This window comes from Hoplias malabaricus, chromosome 4 (genome assembly GCF_029633855.1).
Source record: "Hoplias malabaricus isolate fHopMal1 chromosome 4, fHopMal1.hap1, whole genome shotgun sequence".
In the NCBI taxonomy this organism is placed as follows: Eukaryota; Metazoa; Chordata; class Actinopteri; order Characiformes; family Erythrinidae; genus Hoplias; species Hoplias malabaricus.
Genome location: NC_089803.1, coordinates 15,749,942 through 15,767,912, shown reverse-complemented (window position 1 = coordinate 15,767,912; position 17,971 = coordinate 15,749,942). Strand labels below are relative to the sequence as shown.

At 39.4% G+C, this 17,971-nt stretch overlaps 1 protein-coding gene across 1 annotated transcript in view; it reads left to right on the top strand.

Moving 5' to 3' along the window:
* The first annotated feature begins 10,547 nt into the window (after positions 1-10,547).
* Positions 10,548-17,971, top strand: part of col14a1b (collagen, type XIV, alpha 1b) — a 98,750-nt gene continuing 91,326 nt past the window's right edge. Inside the window, exons 1-2 of the mRNA XM_066667792.1 lie at positions 10,548-10,618; positions 11,396-11,500. Of these exons, the coding sequence (XP_066523889.1) occupies positions 11,419-11,500 (82 nt within the window). The 5' untranslated portion in view covers positions 10,548-10,618; positions 11,396-11,418. The remainder of the gene's footprint in view (positions 10,619-11,395; positions 11,501-17,971) is intronic.

The window sequence follows — 17,971 nt, the reverse complement described above, 5'->3', positions numbered from 1 at the left end:
CTTGATGGCAGTGTAACCTACATTTACATACACCCTGAGTTTGTTTCTGTGAAGCAATGATCATACATTAATGCAGCCTCTTTCCCACTCACTGTATCTATCACCTGTGGACAGTTTCACACATTCACACCTGTGGATCGGCCCAGCACCCGGAAGAAAACCCACTCAGACACAGGGAGAAGACATCACACTCCTCCCAGACAGTGACTCAGGCTGAGCATTGAACCCAAGACTTCGGGACACTGGAACACTACCAGAAGTGCCACAATGCCACCCTATAATATTTATATTTACACTTACATTTACTTGTACTCAAGTGCTTTATATACACAACATCTAGTGGAGTCTTCTTGTAATGAATGATTTATGCTTCATTGCAGGCAGAGGCATTCAACTATGTCCTCGCAGTTGGTTTAACCTACATAGAGCAAGAATGACTAGAGGTGAAACACCCATAGAATGCGAGGGAGCACAGGCAGCTTATTTTAAAGTCATTTCTTAAACATGATGAACAAAGTTAATCCCCACAGTAATTATGTAATTACAGATAAAGACTGACATCATCACTGGGGCATTATTTCTGATTGATGCAAGCACTGATTGTAAAACTGATTGCATAAAGTACCTTTAAGAGAAAACTCTTCTATTTGAACTCCATAGTCACCAGAGATGTGAGCTTGAACACTCCCTTCAATCCAGCGGTGGAAGTCCATTTTTTTACCATTCAGGCTAGGATACATTTGCCAGACCGCCCTAGAAGAGGCATTTTCCCTACTAACTGACCGACTGACTGAATAGGAACGTTATTTCACCCTCTGTTGTTAGTTCAGTCTTTTTCACCAACGAGGAACCAGAACAGTTCCAATTCGTAACTAAATTTGAAACCATTTGGCACCAACATAAACTGGTTTGTGAACCAGAAAAATTAGTTCCCAACCAAAGAACAGTAGGTTCTTCAGCGCGAACCGTGGCTTTGTCTGTGGGCATGCTGAGGTTCAGTAATTCAAGAAAAAGCTCAGAGAACTCAAACATAGTGTTATTGCCCAGTGGAGCTGATAGGGTCATTTACAACATTTCATATAAACAAATAATAGGAAATAAAAATGGAACATGCTCGGTTTGTGTGTGTTTCTGGGGTTGTGTTTGGCTATGCGTTAGTTACGTTCTCCACTGTTTACAAGCTCAGCACGACGGCTTGGAACCTGCACCATTTTCACATGTATTATATCTCAATGAGAGAGGACTAATGCTGAATTTGTCTTATTTCACGTAAGTGTGTGTCTTTGTCTGAAATACTGTAAAGAAAAGTGGCGGAGAGACATTTGGTGGCATTACTGTTTTTATAAAACTCCATATAGCTGTATACAGCCACATTAAACTTCACATGCTTTAACCTGTTACACTGAATAAATTAGTCATTGTAATTCTTAAAATCAACAAAATGTTCTTGGTCTCCTTTGTTCTTCTGTGGTAGATTGTCTAGCATTTATTTTTAAATAAAATGAACAAGAAAAACACTGATGCCGGCATTATATATTATGAACAAAACTTTATGGCCCTTTTTTAATTTCTGCATTTATTAGTCCTGCCCTCCTTATTTTCTGTACAAAACAATCACACAATAATAATAATAATAATAATAATAATAATAATAATAATAATAATAATAATAATAATAATGCATTTTATTTCATAGGTGCAATACAATTAATAATAAAGGAACAAAAGAATAGACAACATTAAAAACAGGTTAAAATAAGACAATGCAATTGAGTCAATCAGATGGAAAAGGCAATCTTAAACAGATGGGTTTTGAGTGTGGACTTGAATTGTGAAAGTGAGTTTATATTCCTTATGTCTGGTGGTAAAGAATTCCAAGGCTGGAGAGCAGAGTGGCTGAAAGCTCTTCTCCCTGTGGTAGTGAGACAGACGGAAGGGACAGTCAGATAAATTTAGAGAGATGATCTGAGGGTGCGAGAGGGAGTAGCAACATGGAGAATATTGGAAAGATATGTAGGAGAAAAATTATGGACGGTCTTGAATGTGAGCAGAAGGGACATTTGTAATCGATGCGGAACATGACCGGGAGGCAGTGGAGCTGTTGCAGGACAGGAGTGATGTGGTGAATGGAGGGGGTTCAGGTGATGATACAGGCAGCAGAATTCTGGACCAGTTGAAGCTTATGGAGAGATTTGTGATAAGACAGAAAAGGAGGGAGTTGCAATAATCAAGGCAGGAGGTAACAAAGCTGTGAACAAGGATATCATTGGTATTGGGAGTAAGGTTGGCACGAAGATGGTTGATGTTATGCAGGTGCAAATAGTAATGTTATTGATATGAGATTGAAATGAAAGAGCAGTGTTGAGGACGACACCCAGACTCTTCACCTGTGGGGAGGGATCCTTTCCAATAGAAAGGCTATGTATTTTGGGATTTCCTGTTTTTGAAATACCAAAAACACCTGTGACAATGGCTATAAGTCTAATGGCGTCCGGGCTTGCCTAGTTTTGCTTTTTCTTGTTTTTATACAGGCAAAGGATGCCTGACAGCTTTTATTTTGACTAAGAGTATGGACAATAATAATGTAAGTCACTCTGGATAAGAGCATTTGTTTTTATTGTGTAAGGTCTCAGAGCAGTTCACAGCCCCACAGTTGCAATGTGTCAGCCCAGCTATGTAGATCATGCCCTGGTGTTCACCATTCCACCACCTGCTGCATGACAGGTATAACCTCTTTAGGCAACATGTGGGAGAAGGAAAACCCAGAGTTTAAACCACCGACTCTAAGCTTTGTAGGTTTTACCTCTTTCAAACAAAGTCTCTAGGGACCCTTGCAAAAGTAAGTTTAGCTGAAAGGCAGATGAATCTATAGCAGAGGATTAACCATCACCTGGATCACAGAGAGGAGTGGCGACCAGGATTATATCCCAGGAAAAGCTGAATGGAATAGACACAAGAAATTCCTGTTACATCAAATAGAGACATCACACTCCACGTCTGTTTTAGACTTCTAGTGCTGAGGTTCTTCTTTTGAGAATCTCAGTGCAGGATTCTTGACAGCTCAACATCCTTTGAGGAAATGCTTTTTTATAAAGTGGATTATAGTAAATATAAACCATGTAATTTGACCAGTGCTACACTTCCTAATTTAGTGTGTAGTATATGTTTGCCTTGATTGAAAATGAAATAAATAAAGGGTGGTCTTTTGCTCAGTACTTGTTATAACATTGTTATACCTTGTCAGATGGAGATGGTTGCAATAGAACCCTTTTTGATGACCTTTTGGGTGTTTTCTTAAGGTGTGTTAAGAACCAGACTTTCTTTAACCTGATAATTGCAATTATTTGTATTTGTAAGGACTTGATTCTATGGTGTACCTGTCCACACTCGCTGAGAAAGGAGACTCTGAACACTGTAAATATAGATGAAGATTGGCAGTCGTGCTTTAAAATAGAGTAAAACATTGAGCCATTGTGTCATGAGTCTATGATGATTTAGTCATTAGTAGATGTCTGCTCCCAGCTCTTACTCACGGTATTCATCTGCGTACATTTACAGGTACAAACCCAATGTTCAGTTTACGCCCTGAAAAAAAACAAACTTAAGATGCATGAATTGAATGAGTTAACCCTTTAAGGCCCATTCAAAATATACCTCTTTCTGCCTTTAAGCTACTCCTCTCCTTCCATACAGCTTTGTACACAACAGCTTATCAATAGCTGTTTCTAAGCAGATAATATTCAGTTGTGTGAAAAACATTTGAAATCCATCTGGTGAAATGACATGAGATCTGTGTCCGTTCAGTCATCAGCTGTGAATTCTCTAATACACATATATTCAGAAGAAATTGACTTGCTTATTTATTAGATCAACAGGTGAGGACACAATACAATCAAGTGAGACCCCCCAAAAAAATTAACTATGCACCATATGCTTTATCTGGAGCTCACCTGATAGTACCTAACAGTACCTGGTGCTGACATAATAGTATGTACCTGGTGCTCACGTAAAGGTGACGTTAAAAATTTTAATTAGAAAACACTGTTTATAAAAATCTGAGGATGTTTCCTCATCATTTGCTAGCTCTCCAGTCTATTCGCATGCTTAAAATAAGTCTAAGCTCTAGGAGTCTACAGCTCCGAGATAAAAGGCATCTGGAGTATATTTTAAACAATGGAGAGAACTCCAAATGTTGAAAAGCACAAACACAGACGAGGATATTGCTCTATTCCCACTCTTTAGGTTGGGAATATAGACTTATTTTTGCTGTTTCAGATTACATACATTTTCAGATTACATAGTTGTGTCCAAATTCAGGAGACATCTAACTGCAGCACCCAAAGTGCTACAAAACTAAACAACTTAAGTTACAAATGGGTTTCTCTGGTAATTCAAGCAGGGAATAAAAACTTACAGGCAACAGTCATTTCTTTCCATCAAATATACTATTCCACTTTAAATAAGATGGAGCTTCTGAATCAAACCAGAGCGAACAGTGTTTCCCTACAATTGTAGATATTCCATCGGATATTAGTTGGTTTTCACCTTAACATATCTGGTGCTCACATAATTACGTCTGCAGCTCATCCGATATTATCTTGTGCTAATTTAAAGTCTCCTGTTTTCTGAGATCTACACATTGCTGTGTGGATTTGATTGCATTCTTCTTCAAAGACACCCTGTTCTTATATTAGATGTTTAGTTCCAGACCACAAATGCATCTCCAACAAATGGATCTCAATCACTCCAGAGAAAACAGTTTCTCTGCTCCACAGCCAAGTGCTGGTGGATGGTACACCACTCTAGTCCCCTTTTCTGTGACAAGTGGGGTCTATCAAATTTGGACTTGGTGTACAATAGTTGCTCCAGTACAGAACTAAAGAAGCAGTCACCTGCATTTCTTGGCTGATCGGCTACAATTGGGGTGTGGAGAGAAATGCATGAATGTAACTCTCTTCTGAATTAGCGTTAAGAGTTTAGTGAAAAAGGATGTGATCCTGGGGTCAGCGCAAAAGAAACATCAGCTTGCAGCTGGATGAGTACCTCAGGTGTAGTGAACAGGGCTTGACCTCTTCAGTTACAGTGCAAAAATGTGAAGATCACATGTGAAGTCAGAATAGTGTCAGAGATTGACATATTAGTGCTGTATGCAGTCATGTGAACTCTGTAAGATATTCCAAGGATGACTTAAGATCACAACTGTAGATTCTGACTTTTTTGTGTCTTTAGCCTGCATTCCTTTGCTGTCTAAACCTCAGAGAAGGTTTCACACATACTCATACACACACACACACACACACACACACACACACACACACACACACACAAAAGGACACATGTGGACACACCCAGCCGGTGATCTTCAGCTAAAAGGAAGGAGAAAACTGGTACAGGGATTTATGGCGCTCTGTTCCTGGGCTCTCTCGTGGCTGTGACCTGGCTGTCATGGTGATGACGGGCGGGCGTCACATTCCTCTCCACGGATTTCAGCCTGTTCAGACACATCCAACATGGCTGACTTAGAGAGAGAGAGGAGAGAGAGAGAGAGAGAGAGAGAGAGAGAGAGAGAGAGAGAGAGAGAGAGAGAGAGAGAGAGAGAGAGAAATCTAGAGCCTTAGGCCGAGCAGCCTCACCTACACAACACTGCGGAGAGGAGGAACTCCTCAGGTGAATTCCTCAGATCCACACATACACACTGCTAGAATCACCATTCAAAACTGTGGAATCACTTCAAGAGTTGATTTTCATGTTTACTATATAAAGAGCACAGTGAAAATAAACACTGACTCCAGGATCATGGTGCTAGATTAATACAGGAATGACAGAAGCAACAGGTACAAAAAGACAGTGTAGCAATTTTTTCACTATACTTTTACTATTATAAACACAAGTACTTTCGCTAGTACTTTTGATGATATGTGTAAGTACGTGTACATGTGTGTGATGATAATTCACTAACATGTGGCCCAACAAATCTGACCCTAGCACTGAGTGTGGTATAAATAAATTTAGGTTTTAAAGGGTGACTCACAACAGCAGAAGGACACTGTATTTTTGCAATTTTTTTTCTTCTTGACCCAGTAACGCAATTTTAAAAAATAATTTTAAACACATTGTATATATAGTATAGCTTAAAGGCAACATTGGCAATTCTGGGGAACTACTTCTGTCTCTGCTTTGTTTACATTCAGAAGCTCCATGTCTTTTTAATTGGTTGTTTGTACGTTTAACTTGTCTGTACATTTTTATTCACTGTTGGCATTGGTTAGAGAGTCAGTTCAACCTTACATTATTCATATGAAACAGTGAACATAAGTCAGATAAAAAACAATATCCTTATCTCTTTTCATGCTTTTCAGCATTTGGAGGTCTCCTTGAGAAAGCTTGGCATATAGGATTGTGATCTTTTCATTTTTAAATCATTTACTGACACTGGGGTTTCGTAAATACGTTAAAGCAGTTTGGAGCACACAGACACACAGGAGAGCAGTAAATGGTGAAGAAACATCCTCATCCACATTTTTTTAATTAAAATTGTGAACATCACCTTTAAAGATCACAATACTCAATTCTAAGTGTTGGCTGTAGAGGGCTAATAACTTTATCATATACTGTGTATATTTCTATAGAGAAGATTACATTACTATAGAACTTATAGGTTTTATCAAATTTAAAAAAGGTGTCTCAAACTCATTTACACACACATCTCATTTATATATAATAAATCTTTCCAGACCTGAGTCATTAAGTTCACATAATGAACAAGCAGCATCTCTTACTAGAAATTATTTCCCAACATTTTCTGCATCTAGTGAGATACTACAGGGCCTAGAGACTACTACAGTGTAATGTTTGATCTCATCTGCAATTTTAAAAATTCCTACTTTTCATGTATGTATAAAGTAAATGTAATACACTAACAGAATGTAAATGCATTAATTATAATTATAGCTTAATACATTTTTTATATATAAATATAAATATTAAACAGAGCTGTAGACGATGCTGTAATGATAGAGATAGCTGTAAAACCTAGAGAATGAAGGTAGCATTTCTGTCATGGCTTATCTTTGGTTTGTTTATCTTATCTTTCTGGAAGGTCTCATCAGTAAACATAAACCTTTACTGCCCCTAAAACTAAAGGTATCATTTAGGGTTCAGTGCTCGACCCCCTGCTTTTTCCCTTGGCCAGATTTCTTTTTTAGCAACATAGACTTTACATTGTTCTGCCGGCATTAGTCTGACTCGTTTTCTCATTTATTCAAGGATCAGAATTAATCTTAGTAAATGTCTCTATCAAAATATACACCCACTGATATATACAAACCCTGAAAACACAGCTGTGTTCCCTCACTGAAAGTTAAGACATTGATGCAGCTACATTCTGCATTTGGCAGACTCTTTTTTCCCGAGTGACATACCGTTTTATAAAATGTGTTGCAGAGGCAGGCTAATGTAGCATTGGGAGTCATGCCCATGCTGTCTTATCATGACAAGCCTAAGACTAAGGAAATGAACCTCATTCTGTTGTGTTTACCTTGATAAAGTTACCCACTAATTGCTACTTCAATCTGGTTCCACATCTGAAAGAAATGAAATAGGCAGTATTAATTGTTCTGCTCCCAGTCTACAAGGCTGTAACCACTAAAGGATTTAATGGCACTTAAGGATGAGAGCGTAAGTAAGGTCAGGTAGCAATGCTGGAGAGTTCTAGATCACAATAGCCACTCCAACACTGCCATGGCTATTGAATGGTGCTGCAGCACACCAGAGTTCCATTGCTCCAAACCTCTCTGCTTTTGGGCTTTCTACCACTCTAGCTGGTGCTTTTCACTGATCTTGGTGGCCACAGGCTCATGTGAGCCTGCTCCAGACCACCCTATTTCATTTAATTTTGTTTTGTGCTGTTCTTTTTTAAACAAACCATGTGCACACAACTCATTGTCAGCTCATACAGAGAGCGATGGTAGTGAATCTGAGATTGATGAAATGTAAACAGGGAGGGAGTCACGTGCTGCAGGTGTGTGAAAAACTGACAGTGTGACCTTCAAAATGAACCTACAAGCATCTTAAAGCAGAGGTCAGAGAAAAGCCATGAAACAGTGTCAAAGAGTTTACAAAGGGTAAAGACTGCGGCCACTAGACCTATAAATTCAGAAAGACTTTAAAAAAGTTGACAGAAGAGAAACCATGTCTGTGGCAATGTAAGAAACAGCAGAACCTCAGATAGTAGAACCCCATCAGTAGACATAGGTTGGGTTATAACTATTATGAGCATTTTTAATGATAATACTCGTATTATCATTCATCAGGAAATCTTCACACAGTGTCGTAAACTGAAGGTCCAGAAAAATGGAGATACATGTTTTTCATTGGACAGGGATATTATACAGTCAGATTTACACTGCATAATTGAGTACAGTGCCAAATTTAAACTGGGAAATTGTTGAGTTTACACTCTTATAAATAAAGTTGCTACAAAGTGTTCTATTAGTGATGTCATAGAAGAACCACAATTGGTTCCATTAAGAACCTTAAGATCGAGTGATGGATTTTTAAACCTTTAAACTCACACATCTCTTTAAAATACATGGTTCTTTATGGAACCAAAAGTGGTCCTTCAGTGGCATCACTATAAAAACCCCTTGTAGCACCTTTATTTTTAAGAGTGTACACTGTAAAACTAAATAGTGTGTTGGGTTTACAGAGTAAAGTTGAATTCAGTGCCACATTTTTACTGTAAAGTTGAATACAGTTTCAAATATACACTATACAGTAGAATACAATGGAAGGTATACACTGTACAGTGGGATATAGCGCCTAGTTTTCGCTACATTGTTCAATGCAAAATTTTACTATAGAGTAGAAAAAAGTACAATATAAACAGAATGTAACACAACGTTTACACTATAAAGTCGCTTGCGTAAGATATTTTTGGAAAGAATAAGATGTGAAACACCATCCCCACTATAGAGCAGTGTGCTGTTTTAGAGGGGAAGTCTGGGTTTGAATGAGTCTTTATTCTGGTTTGAATGTCTCTGTCCTTCTTCTCCAGAGTATTTAACCCCTGCAGTGAAAGAGAGAAGCTCTTCAATCAGAAAGCTCTCCTCGGGGCTGACAGTTATCTCACATTCTCCCCACTTCCACCCTCCCCCTTTCACACACACAAACAAAAACTGAGGCAAAGTAGTCACTGAAGAAAATTATATTTTCAGGTTTATTACTGTTTTGCCCACTTCAGCATTTCAGATAAAAACTCACTGGAGGCTAGATTAGCTTAATGTAGTTGGTGTAGTATGAAAAGCTGCTGCCTTCTACACAGGAGAATAGGGTTTGATCCCCTGTTTGGGTACAGCCAGATCAGTAAAACTGATGTTATCAGCTGATATGAAGTGGAATAACTCTGTTTATAATATATTACACTCTACCAGAATATTTAAAGTCAATGCAGACCGGAAATTATTGTTTTTACACTAATACCACATAATTTTATTTAAATTACAGCATTTTTATGACTTAATTTTACCAAAGAAAGCAATAGGTGAAGTTACTGAATAATTATTTCGTAATAACTAGTACATTAACATTTAATTTATGGAAACATATATATTTTCGCACAGTAATAACCTGTTGTTACTCTATTGAATATTTGTGGCCTTTGAGCCCTCAGACAGCACTGAATGCTAAATCATCATGCTATTGTGTAAAACACAGCCACATGGTTGTGTTCAGATGTGCTTCAGGATATATGAATGTCATGTGCCAAAAATGAAACAGATCATAAAGACTCTTCTCAGTTAAAAAGAAAAAAGTGCCTCAGTGCAAACGCCAGCATTGATCTGCATATGTGTAAAGGTAATGTTTGATGTAGATACTGGGACTGAGAGACATAGGAGGTCATCATGGCAAATTCTTTTCCTGGTAAGTCCATGGTTATTTCAGCAAGACAATGCCTGGCTACATTCAGCATGTGCTACAACAACGTGGCTTCTTAGACAAAGGGTGGGTCTCCTGTAATGCATCAATGCTGTAATGACCGGAATCAGAAAAGAGCGACCAGGGCAGAAGGGGCACACATTTCACCTGAAAAACTGTAACAAACAGCATCATCAGTTCCAATTGTGATGTAAACCTGCCTCTGTTGGGTGTGCGTGTTTTTTCCAGGTGTCAGTTTCAAAATGTATTTACATTTTCAAAACCCAGTCACATTGTTCTGTGAAAACTCTTTTAAATAAAAATAAAAGTTAAATAAAAGTTTGAGAGAACATACAGAATTCAGAATTCTGTTTTATTGTGTTTTTAGAAGTGGCCCAACTTTGGAAATGATGTTTATAGTTTACTACCCCCCTCTTGGTGTTGCTGATGCCAATAAAACACCTTGAATTGAATCTCGCTGCTGAGGGACTATAAAACCTATGCTGGAGGGACCCACCGGTACCACCCACACACACACACACACACACACACACACACACTCACTCTCACTCACTCACTCACTCTCTCTCCCTCTCCCCCTCTCTCTTTCTCTCTCTCTCTCGAACCGGAGAGACGCGAGCTCAGAGTTCCGCGAGCTGCAGGAGAAGAGGCACGCGTTGTGATCTGCATGTTTTCTACTGAGGTGAGGCTCGAGCGCCGCTAACGCTTTCACTCCGACCCCAGTCCGGTTCAGTGCTTGATGCAGACACGCGGTCAGAGCGGAGTTCACGACGCCGCTGAGGCTGAGTTACTGCTTATTTACAGGGAGACTGACTCTCTCTCTCTCTCTCTCTCTCTCTCTCTCTCTCTCTCTCTCTCTCTCTCTCTCTCTGTTGTTTTGAATAAACTCGTGTGGGACCGTGTACGCGTTCCTTTAAAGCACTTTCACAAAACGTGTTACTAATATCCTCCTATTCTAATCTTCAGGGTTTGAAATTGAATTACTGTCCGTATGGGTATTTGTTAAGTTGCTGAGTTAAGTTGAGCTGAGTGGCCGAGAACATCGCTGTAAAGATTTGATTGCATTCAGCTACAAGAGCATTTGTGAGGGTCCGGTGCTGATGTTGGACGGTTGTTCTCCTGGGATCACAAACCCTGCTCCTACTCATCCCAGAGGTAAATGGGGTCCATCACTCCAGAGAACACCGTTCTAGTGTTCCACTCCTCGGTTCTCGGGAAGGAATTATACGCCTCTGGCGTACAGCTGGCATTGGGCAAGGTTGTCCATTTTTGTGCGGTTTCTTTAGAATATCTTTGGTCAATGCTTTGCTACGGGGATTGTTTAAGCTCTCCCTGTGTGTGTGTGTGTGATGTGCTTAAATCAGTGGAAATCAAGTATTTGGAAGTACAGTGTAATGTTGTATGTGAGAATGATAACACCTTGTGATGATCAGTGTTAACCCAGTGTGTCTCTGTGCAGCTGTAGAACACTAATTGAGGCTGATGAAGATGAAGATGCAGGCACACGGTACTCTCTTCCTCCTGGCGCTGATGTCACTGTGCCCCGGACCCACCCAGGGCCAAGGTAAACAACAACACACCCTCACACATACACACTCACACTCGTGTACTGGCTCGCTCCTTCACGCACTCTCTGACGTTGTAAAACCCATGCGTTCTGCCTCTTTGTTGGTTGTGCATCCATTAATTAGTGAAGCAGGAGCTGTGACTTCTCCTAATTGTACCATCTGGACATGCGTGAAAAAAGAAAAAAAAAAGCACAACTCCAATCAGGCAAGCTGATAAACGGTGTGATGAGACCTGACTCCTCTGTAGAGCAGCGCTGACGATGATGATAGTGTAAGAGCCAGTGAAAGACCTTCAGGTAGCAGAGAATTATATTGTATCACATCAAAACCTCATTACAATCTGATAACACACAGCTGCCCCTTACACAGGGTTTGGCGATATGATATTGTGATAATATTGTAATCTATATGGAGATCACAGACTGAAGGAGCAGTGTGTTATTTTCACCACCAGAAAACGGCACACAATATCCAGAATATGAAAAGCTAAAAATTATTTGGTGGTGGTGGAGTGTTAGTGTGTGTTGTGCTGGTTCGAGTCGATCAGACACATCCCCGCTGACAATGATCCAGCACTCAAACCATACCTACACTGTGGTGGTCCTTTTGGGGTCCTGACCACTGAAGAGCAGGATTAAAGGGGGCGAGAATTTATGCAAGAGCCACAGATGGACTACAGTCTAGTTGAACTACAAAGTGCCCCTGTGTGGTCAGAGGAGCTGACAGAAGGGGCAGTGATTGTAGAAACAAGGACTTGTTCATAATGTTATGGCTACTCAGTATAACATCTTATATACAGTATATTCATCTCTGTATATCTCTCTTTCATATATATATGAGAGAGAGAGGGAAAGAGAGAAGAAGAGCGACAGGGGTATATCAATAACATGAGATGTAGCAGATGCTATTGCACTAATAATTGAAATGAAGGATTTTTAATTAACAATTATTATTAGTGAGCATAGCAGCACTGTATTAATTATTTGTATTAGCATATTTCATATGGCAGTACTGCTTCTAACTTATCACGGTGTAAACCAAAATGGTCCAAAATGAGCCTGGAGCTGGGGAGGTTTATACTCCTCTAGCCCACACTTGCCACTGAGCATAGCGACCTTAGGGTCAGGTGAAGCTGCTCCAATGCATCCCATTGCTATTCATGCTTTCCTGTGGAGAATAATCAAGCTGTAAGTGTACAGCTGAATGTGTGTGACCTCAGTGGTTGCACCTCAAAAAGTGTCTACAAACTTTTGGAAATGTGGAGTGTATTAAAGTAAAAAAGGTCTTTGTCTTTTTCTATAGGCTAAATATGACAGCAACAGCACGTAGAGCTATAAACTCCCGTTGATTAATGGTTGCACAAACAAAATATGGGGTCTGCATGGTATTTAATCTTCAAGTTCAAGTGCATTTACTCTTTTATGCTCTCTTCATCCCTCTCTCTCTCTGAGTCACTTTCTCTCACACAAGGACAAGTACATAGCTATATCCTCATAACCAATGTTCATATTGTTTTTTTTTCCAGTTTCTTGTTGGTCTGTATTGTCTAATTTAAACTTATCCACAGGAACCTATGCAATAGATTTGATGTATAAGATTTAACCTTATCTTAGTCATTTACAAGCCTGATTTAGTGTTCCTCAAGCATGACCTGACTTGAGGAAACCTGGAGCGTGATGATACTCAGCTGCATTCTATATTCTTATCCATGCTTTCATTACAGAAGTACCCAATCAAAGCTTGCGTTTAATCACATCTGGGTATATACACTGAGTTCGGTGAAGTTAATTCTCTCATTAATTCAGCGAAAGTGATTGTCTTTAACGGTCTAATTTTAACTTTAGGTGTTTGAGGTATTTGGAAGAGGGCAGCTGTCCTGTTCCTGCAGTGAGCTGTTTGAGCTGGAGTGTGTCCAGTGGACAGGTTACGATCTGTCTGTCTGAGGAAAGAGCGGCAGGCATTTTCAGCCTCAAACGATCACTTCTCGTTCACCTGCTGAACTGACACATGCCTCTTTAAAAGATATCATCCGTGTCCCAAAAACTTGTACCTCAGATGTAGTCATTTAGAAAGATAGAAAAAAATTATACATATATATATATATTTATATATAAAGAAAAAAGAAAAGCTGGATGTGTTCCAGTGATGTAAAGAAATGCATGGTTTTGTCTAGAAATTGCAATATGTGTCTGTGTCTTTACGAAAAATAGTGCAACCTAAAGAAAAACTGGTAAAAGGTACTAGAATTTGGGAATATTCAAGTAGCCCATGTAGTTTTCCTCTGTGATGTGATGTAATCATTCACAAGCACTCAAATCCTTTTGTGTTTTGCATCAGTCCTCTGTCCCAGACGTAGTAGCTCAGTTTATAGCTAACAGAGCTTAGATCTGTCTTAAAAGAGGACTTCTACTTTTTTTATGCTTAATAATAATGCTCAATACGTGCGTGAATATGAGTGAGAGAATGAGTGACAAGACTATTCCATTCGGTGCTTCACATGGTACTGACAATATACACTTTCCAATTGTCCGACTCTGTTTAGGGCTCAAAGTTTTAGATGTAATTTACTTTAATTTCGTTAAATTTTCATTGCTAAGATACCTGTAATGACAATGTAAAGACACCAGATGAGTTAACTCACAATTTGCACTTTTTTTTTCTACCAAAGCCAATATTTATCCACCTCGATTTAGGCCTGTTTGGTCCTCAGGGATGGTGTTTGGTTCATTAGAGATGAAACATTTACACTTGATTAAAGCAAACTCAACTAGTAGATATGACCGGAGCAGGTGGAGCAGATGTTCACGTCTGCCATTCTAGCAGCGTTCTCATGTTCTTTCACAGTAAACATACTCTATATTCCATATAATAAGCACCATAATGGAGCCTTACTTGATCTTTGATGTCGCTCCACCGTTTCCTGCAGTGCTCGCTCTGACTGGCCTGAGTCCTACTGCTCACCATGCAGCTTGAAAGAATACTGTAATTTAGCTTTGGTCTTGAGCGGTGGTTTCAAGCATTGCTACTGGAGAACCGTGGCTCTGCAGAGTGTAATCCACTACACCTGATCCAGCTAATGAGCATCTTCAGAAGTTGATTAGCTTGAGTGGGTGTGTTGGATTTGGGGTTAGAGATAAAACCTTCAGGAAGGTGACCACTGGTCTGCAGGCTCAAAGACAAACAGCAATCTAAACCCAGAAGACAGAATATCTAAGAACAGGAAGCTCCACCTCCTGGTCTGGTTTTAGTCCACAGGGTTATGTTTACACATCTTAGTGACAGTTTTATTAAAGTGCTCAATTTCCAGGTGCAAATATCACCTGGAGAAACCAAGCTGTGACAGTGGAAGCAGCTCCCACTCCCCCTGCCCCCAGGTGGGTAAAGGAGACTGTCATTTTCTTCTTGTAGATTTAGTGCAAAGATGTGATGTGGCTGAATATGCTTCACATATGCTGTGTGTGTAACTCAGCAGTGTGGCTTTTTTCCTTTCTTCAACTCCCCAGTGAAATTATACAGTCTAGATAAGATGTTGAAGATTGTGCAGGATTATAGCCATCAGTGCTAGTGTTGTAAAACTAGCTCCAGGCTCTAAATTTGTGTTTGATTTGCATACAAAACGAATACCATGTGCTGAATGAACATCTGCAAAATCTGTATGTATGATTTTGTAAAAGATCATTAAACATAGGGTAATTATAGACTTGGATTATAGAGAACAGCAAACTGAGCTAACATGGTAAAAATGTTTGAATTTAATGCTAGTTTAATTATCTCATGCTACTCAATAGCTAACAAGCTAGCTGAGCAGTCCACAAGCCAGCAAGCTACATCTGCTATGAAATGAAAGAAAACCTGAAACATATTGCAGAGTCTAAGGAGTTTTTTAATGTACAAAGATACGCAAACTAATACCGCTTACACCATGACATAGATTCTAGCTATGCGTTCCTCAGTGATGTCTAGTGATGGCTCTAACCTGTTTGGCACCTGAGGGAAAATATTTCTTTGCCACCTCCATTGGACACATACCAAATTCACTCTCCCTTCTGTGTATTTTCAAGATTACGACATGTTGTACAATCTGAGGGGAATTCAAAATATTTTAAATATTGATTAAGGGTTTAAGGTTTAGCAGTCAAAATAATACTACATTTACAGTACAAACAAGCTAACACTCCTGTGATATGAAATTACATAATTTCCGTTTTATTAAAGATGACACCACCAGCTCAGAAGGTTAGCAGCTTCTGCCAAAGCAGCTTAACTAAGTCTTCCTCGTAACTCTGAGACACTTTGCCGGAATGTCAGTCTTATGATTGAGTGAAGGAACAGTTATATTTTGACTATATAATGACCTTGTAATTCAGAGGATCCTGCAGCGCTTGGAGGATAAATGTTTGAAATACATATCAAGTTTAGGATATTTTATTTATGACAGGGCAAGATGTTTAAACAATGCCATTTATTTTTGTCATAGAGAAATCCAGCTTAGACTTGGAGTTGCTAATATGGGCAACTTCAGAGGTAACTTTTGCCTATGTTCACTATAGCAGGAACTACTACTAATGATGTCCCTAGGCACTTTCTTTCTGAATTAGACTGCAGTCAAGACTGGGGGAAGATTCTAGAAATCACATTTTGGGACAATCATTTTGGGACACCTGTGTGGTTGCTGTTTTCTTAACTGTGAAAGATGGTTTAACATATTTAGCTTGTGCAGAAGCTGCAATACAATCAGAGACAAAGGATTTGTCACAATCCAGTAGTTGACTGTGTTGCTGTTAATTGCACTCTCTAACCAGTTTATCATGCGCCACTTTCTTTATCAAACTTGTGCGTGTCTGCCACTGAGTCTGCTCAATGAACCGGACGAGCTGTGTAATGAAAAATGGAAAACACACAATGACAAACAAACCCACTCGGACTGAAGTGGGACATATTTTACCCTACGGTTCAAAGGAGAGAAACCTTTTTTTCACAGAATCACAAAAAGTGCTGCAGAAAGCCTCCCCCAATGTTAAGGTTGGTGTGCTTGGAATATTATTATACAATGCTTGGTTTGATGCATCCTTCTGAATTGAAATCTAATCTCTGCAGTAGATTGCCCGTTCTCTACATTCCTTACACACCTACATACGACTCTCAGAGCAATTGACAGTGTGTGGGTATGTAAAGAATATTGTAGTATCTCTCTAGCTTTGCTTGCTAACTGAGACACAAACACAAGAATGAGTTTGTGGGAATGGATTGCTGCATATGGTTCTAGACGTAGTAAACTACTGGTTCAAAAATGAATGTACAGCATTGTGCCAAAATCAGAGACCACCCTACATTTATTAACCACTCTGTCAAAATGATCATTAAGTACAAATGATTGGTTTTCAGGAGATATTTCTGAGGATATTAGATAATTCACTAGAGGAGCTTTGGAAACTGGAGTTCAAAGAAGTAATAAAGGTTGTATTGAATAGCTTTCATCTTTGAGCGACAGGAGAAAATCAAACTCCAATCTTGGTTCAGATAGGAAAATTAAGAGGCAACGAGAAGAGGAAAAAGACTAAAAAAGAAGAACATAGGCAAATAAACAAAGAAGTTGTTGATGTTCTCAGAAAATCACCCCAGAGCCCAGACCTCAGCATCACAGAATGTGTTTGGGGAAACGTAACCACCTTCTAAGACTGAATTATGGTGTGGCAAAATCTCTTTGCAGATTTCTTTAAGAAAATGAAAATGACTTTCTTATAGAAAATGGAAGCTTATGAAAAATGGAATGGAAATTTCTGAAAGATTTATATGATATTCCTGTACGTAATGACCATTTTACTTGCTAATGGAATAAATGAAGGCTGGTCTCTGCACAGTATTGTGACTGAATCTGAGAGTGTCTGGGTGTGTGAGAGTGTGTGTCGGGTTGGGTTACGTTCTGGTTTTGCCTGTGGAGCTGAAGTAGAATGAAGAAGCCCTGAATGGTGAATGTGGTTTGATGTGGTATGCCTGTCTGCCTCTAAATGATGTTCCTTCATTTTCCACACCATGACAGGAATAGACACAAAGCTCAGCTATTCCAGAGCCTTCAGTCTTTATCTTTTCCCTCTGTTTTTGACTTCTCCTTCTGTTTCTTCTGGTTAAGTCACACTCTGTTCCCGAGTCTGTCACCTACACCTGAAACAATGATCTGAACTCATTACTAACTCAGAAAAAGCCCTTCTATAAACGCACTTGTCTGAAAGGAAGGGCAAGCCTGTGACTTGACTCTGTGACATCTGTGCTTTCTCTCACTCCTCTCTCTCTCTCTCTCTCTCTCTCTCTCTCTCTCTCTCTCTCTCTCTCTCTCTCTCTTTTTTTCTTGGTGTAGATACATTGGGTGAAACTCAGATGCCTACCCATCTGCCTACCCTTCTGTAGATAGACCACACACTCTGCAAAATTTGATGTATTAGCAAGTGAAATTTTAATGTGTTCAATAT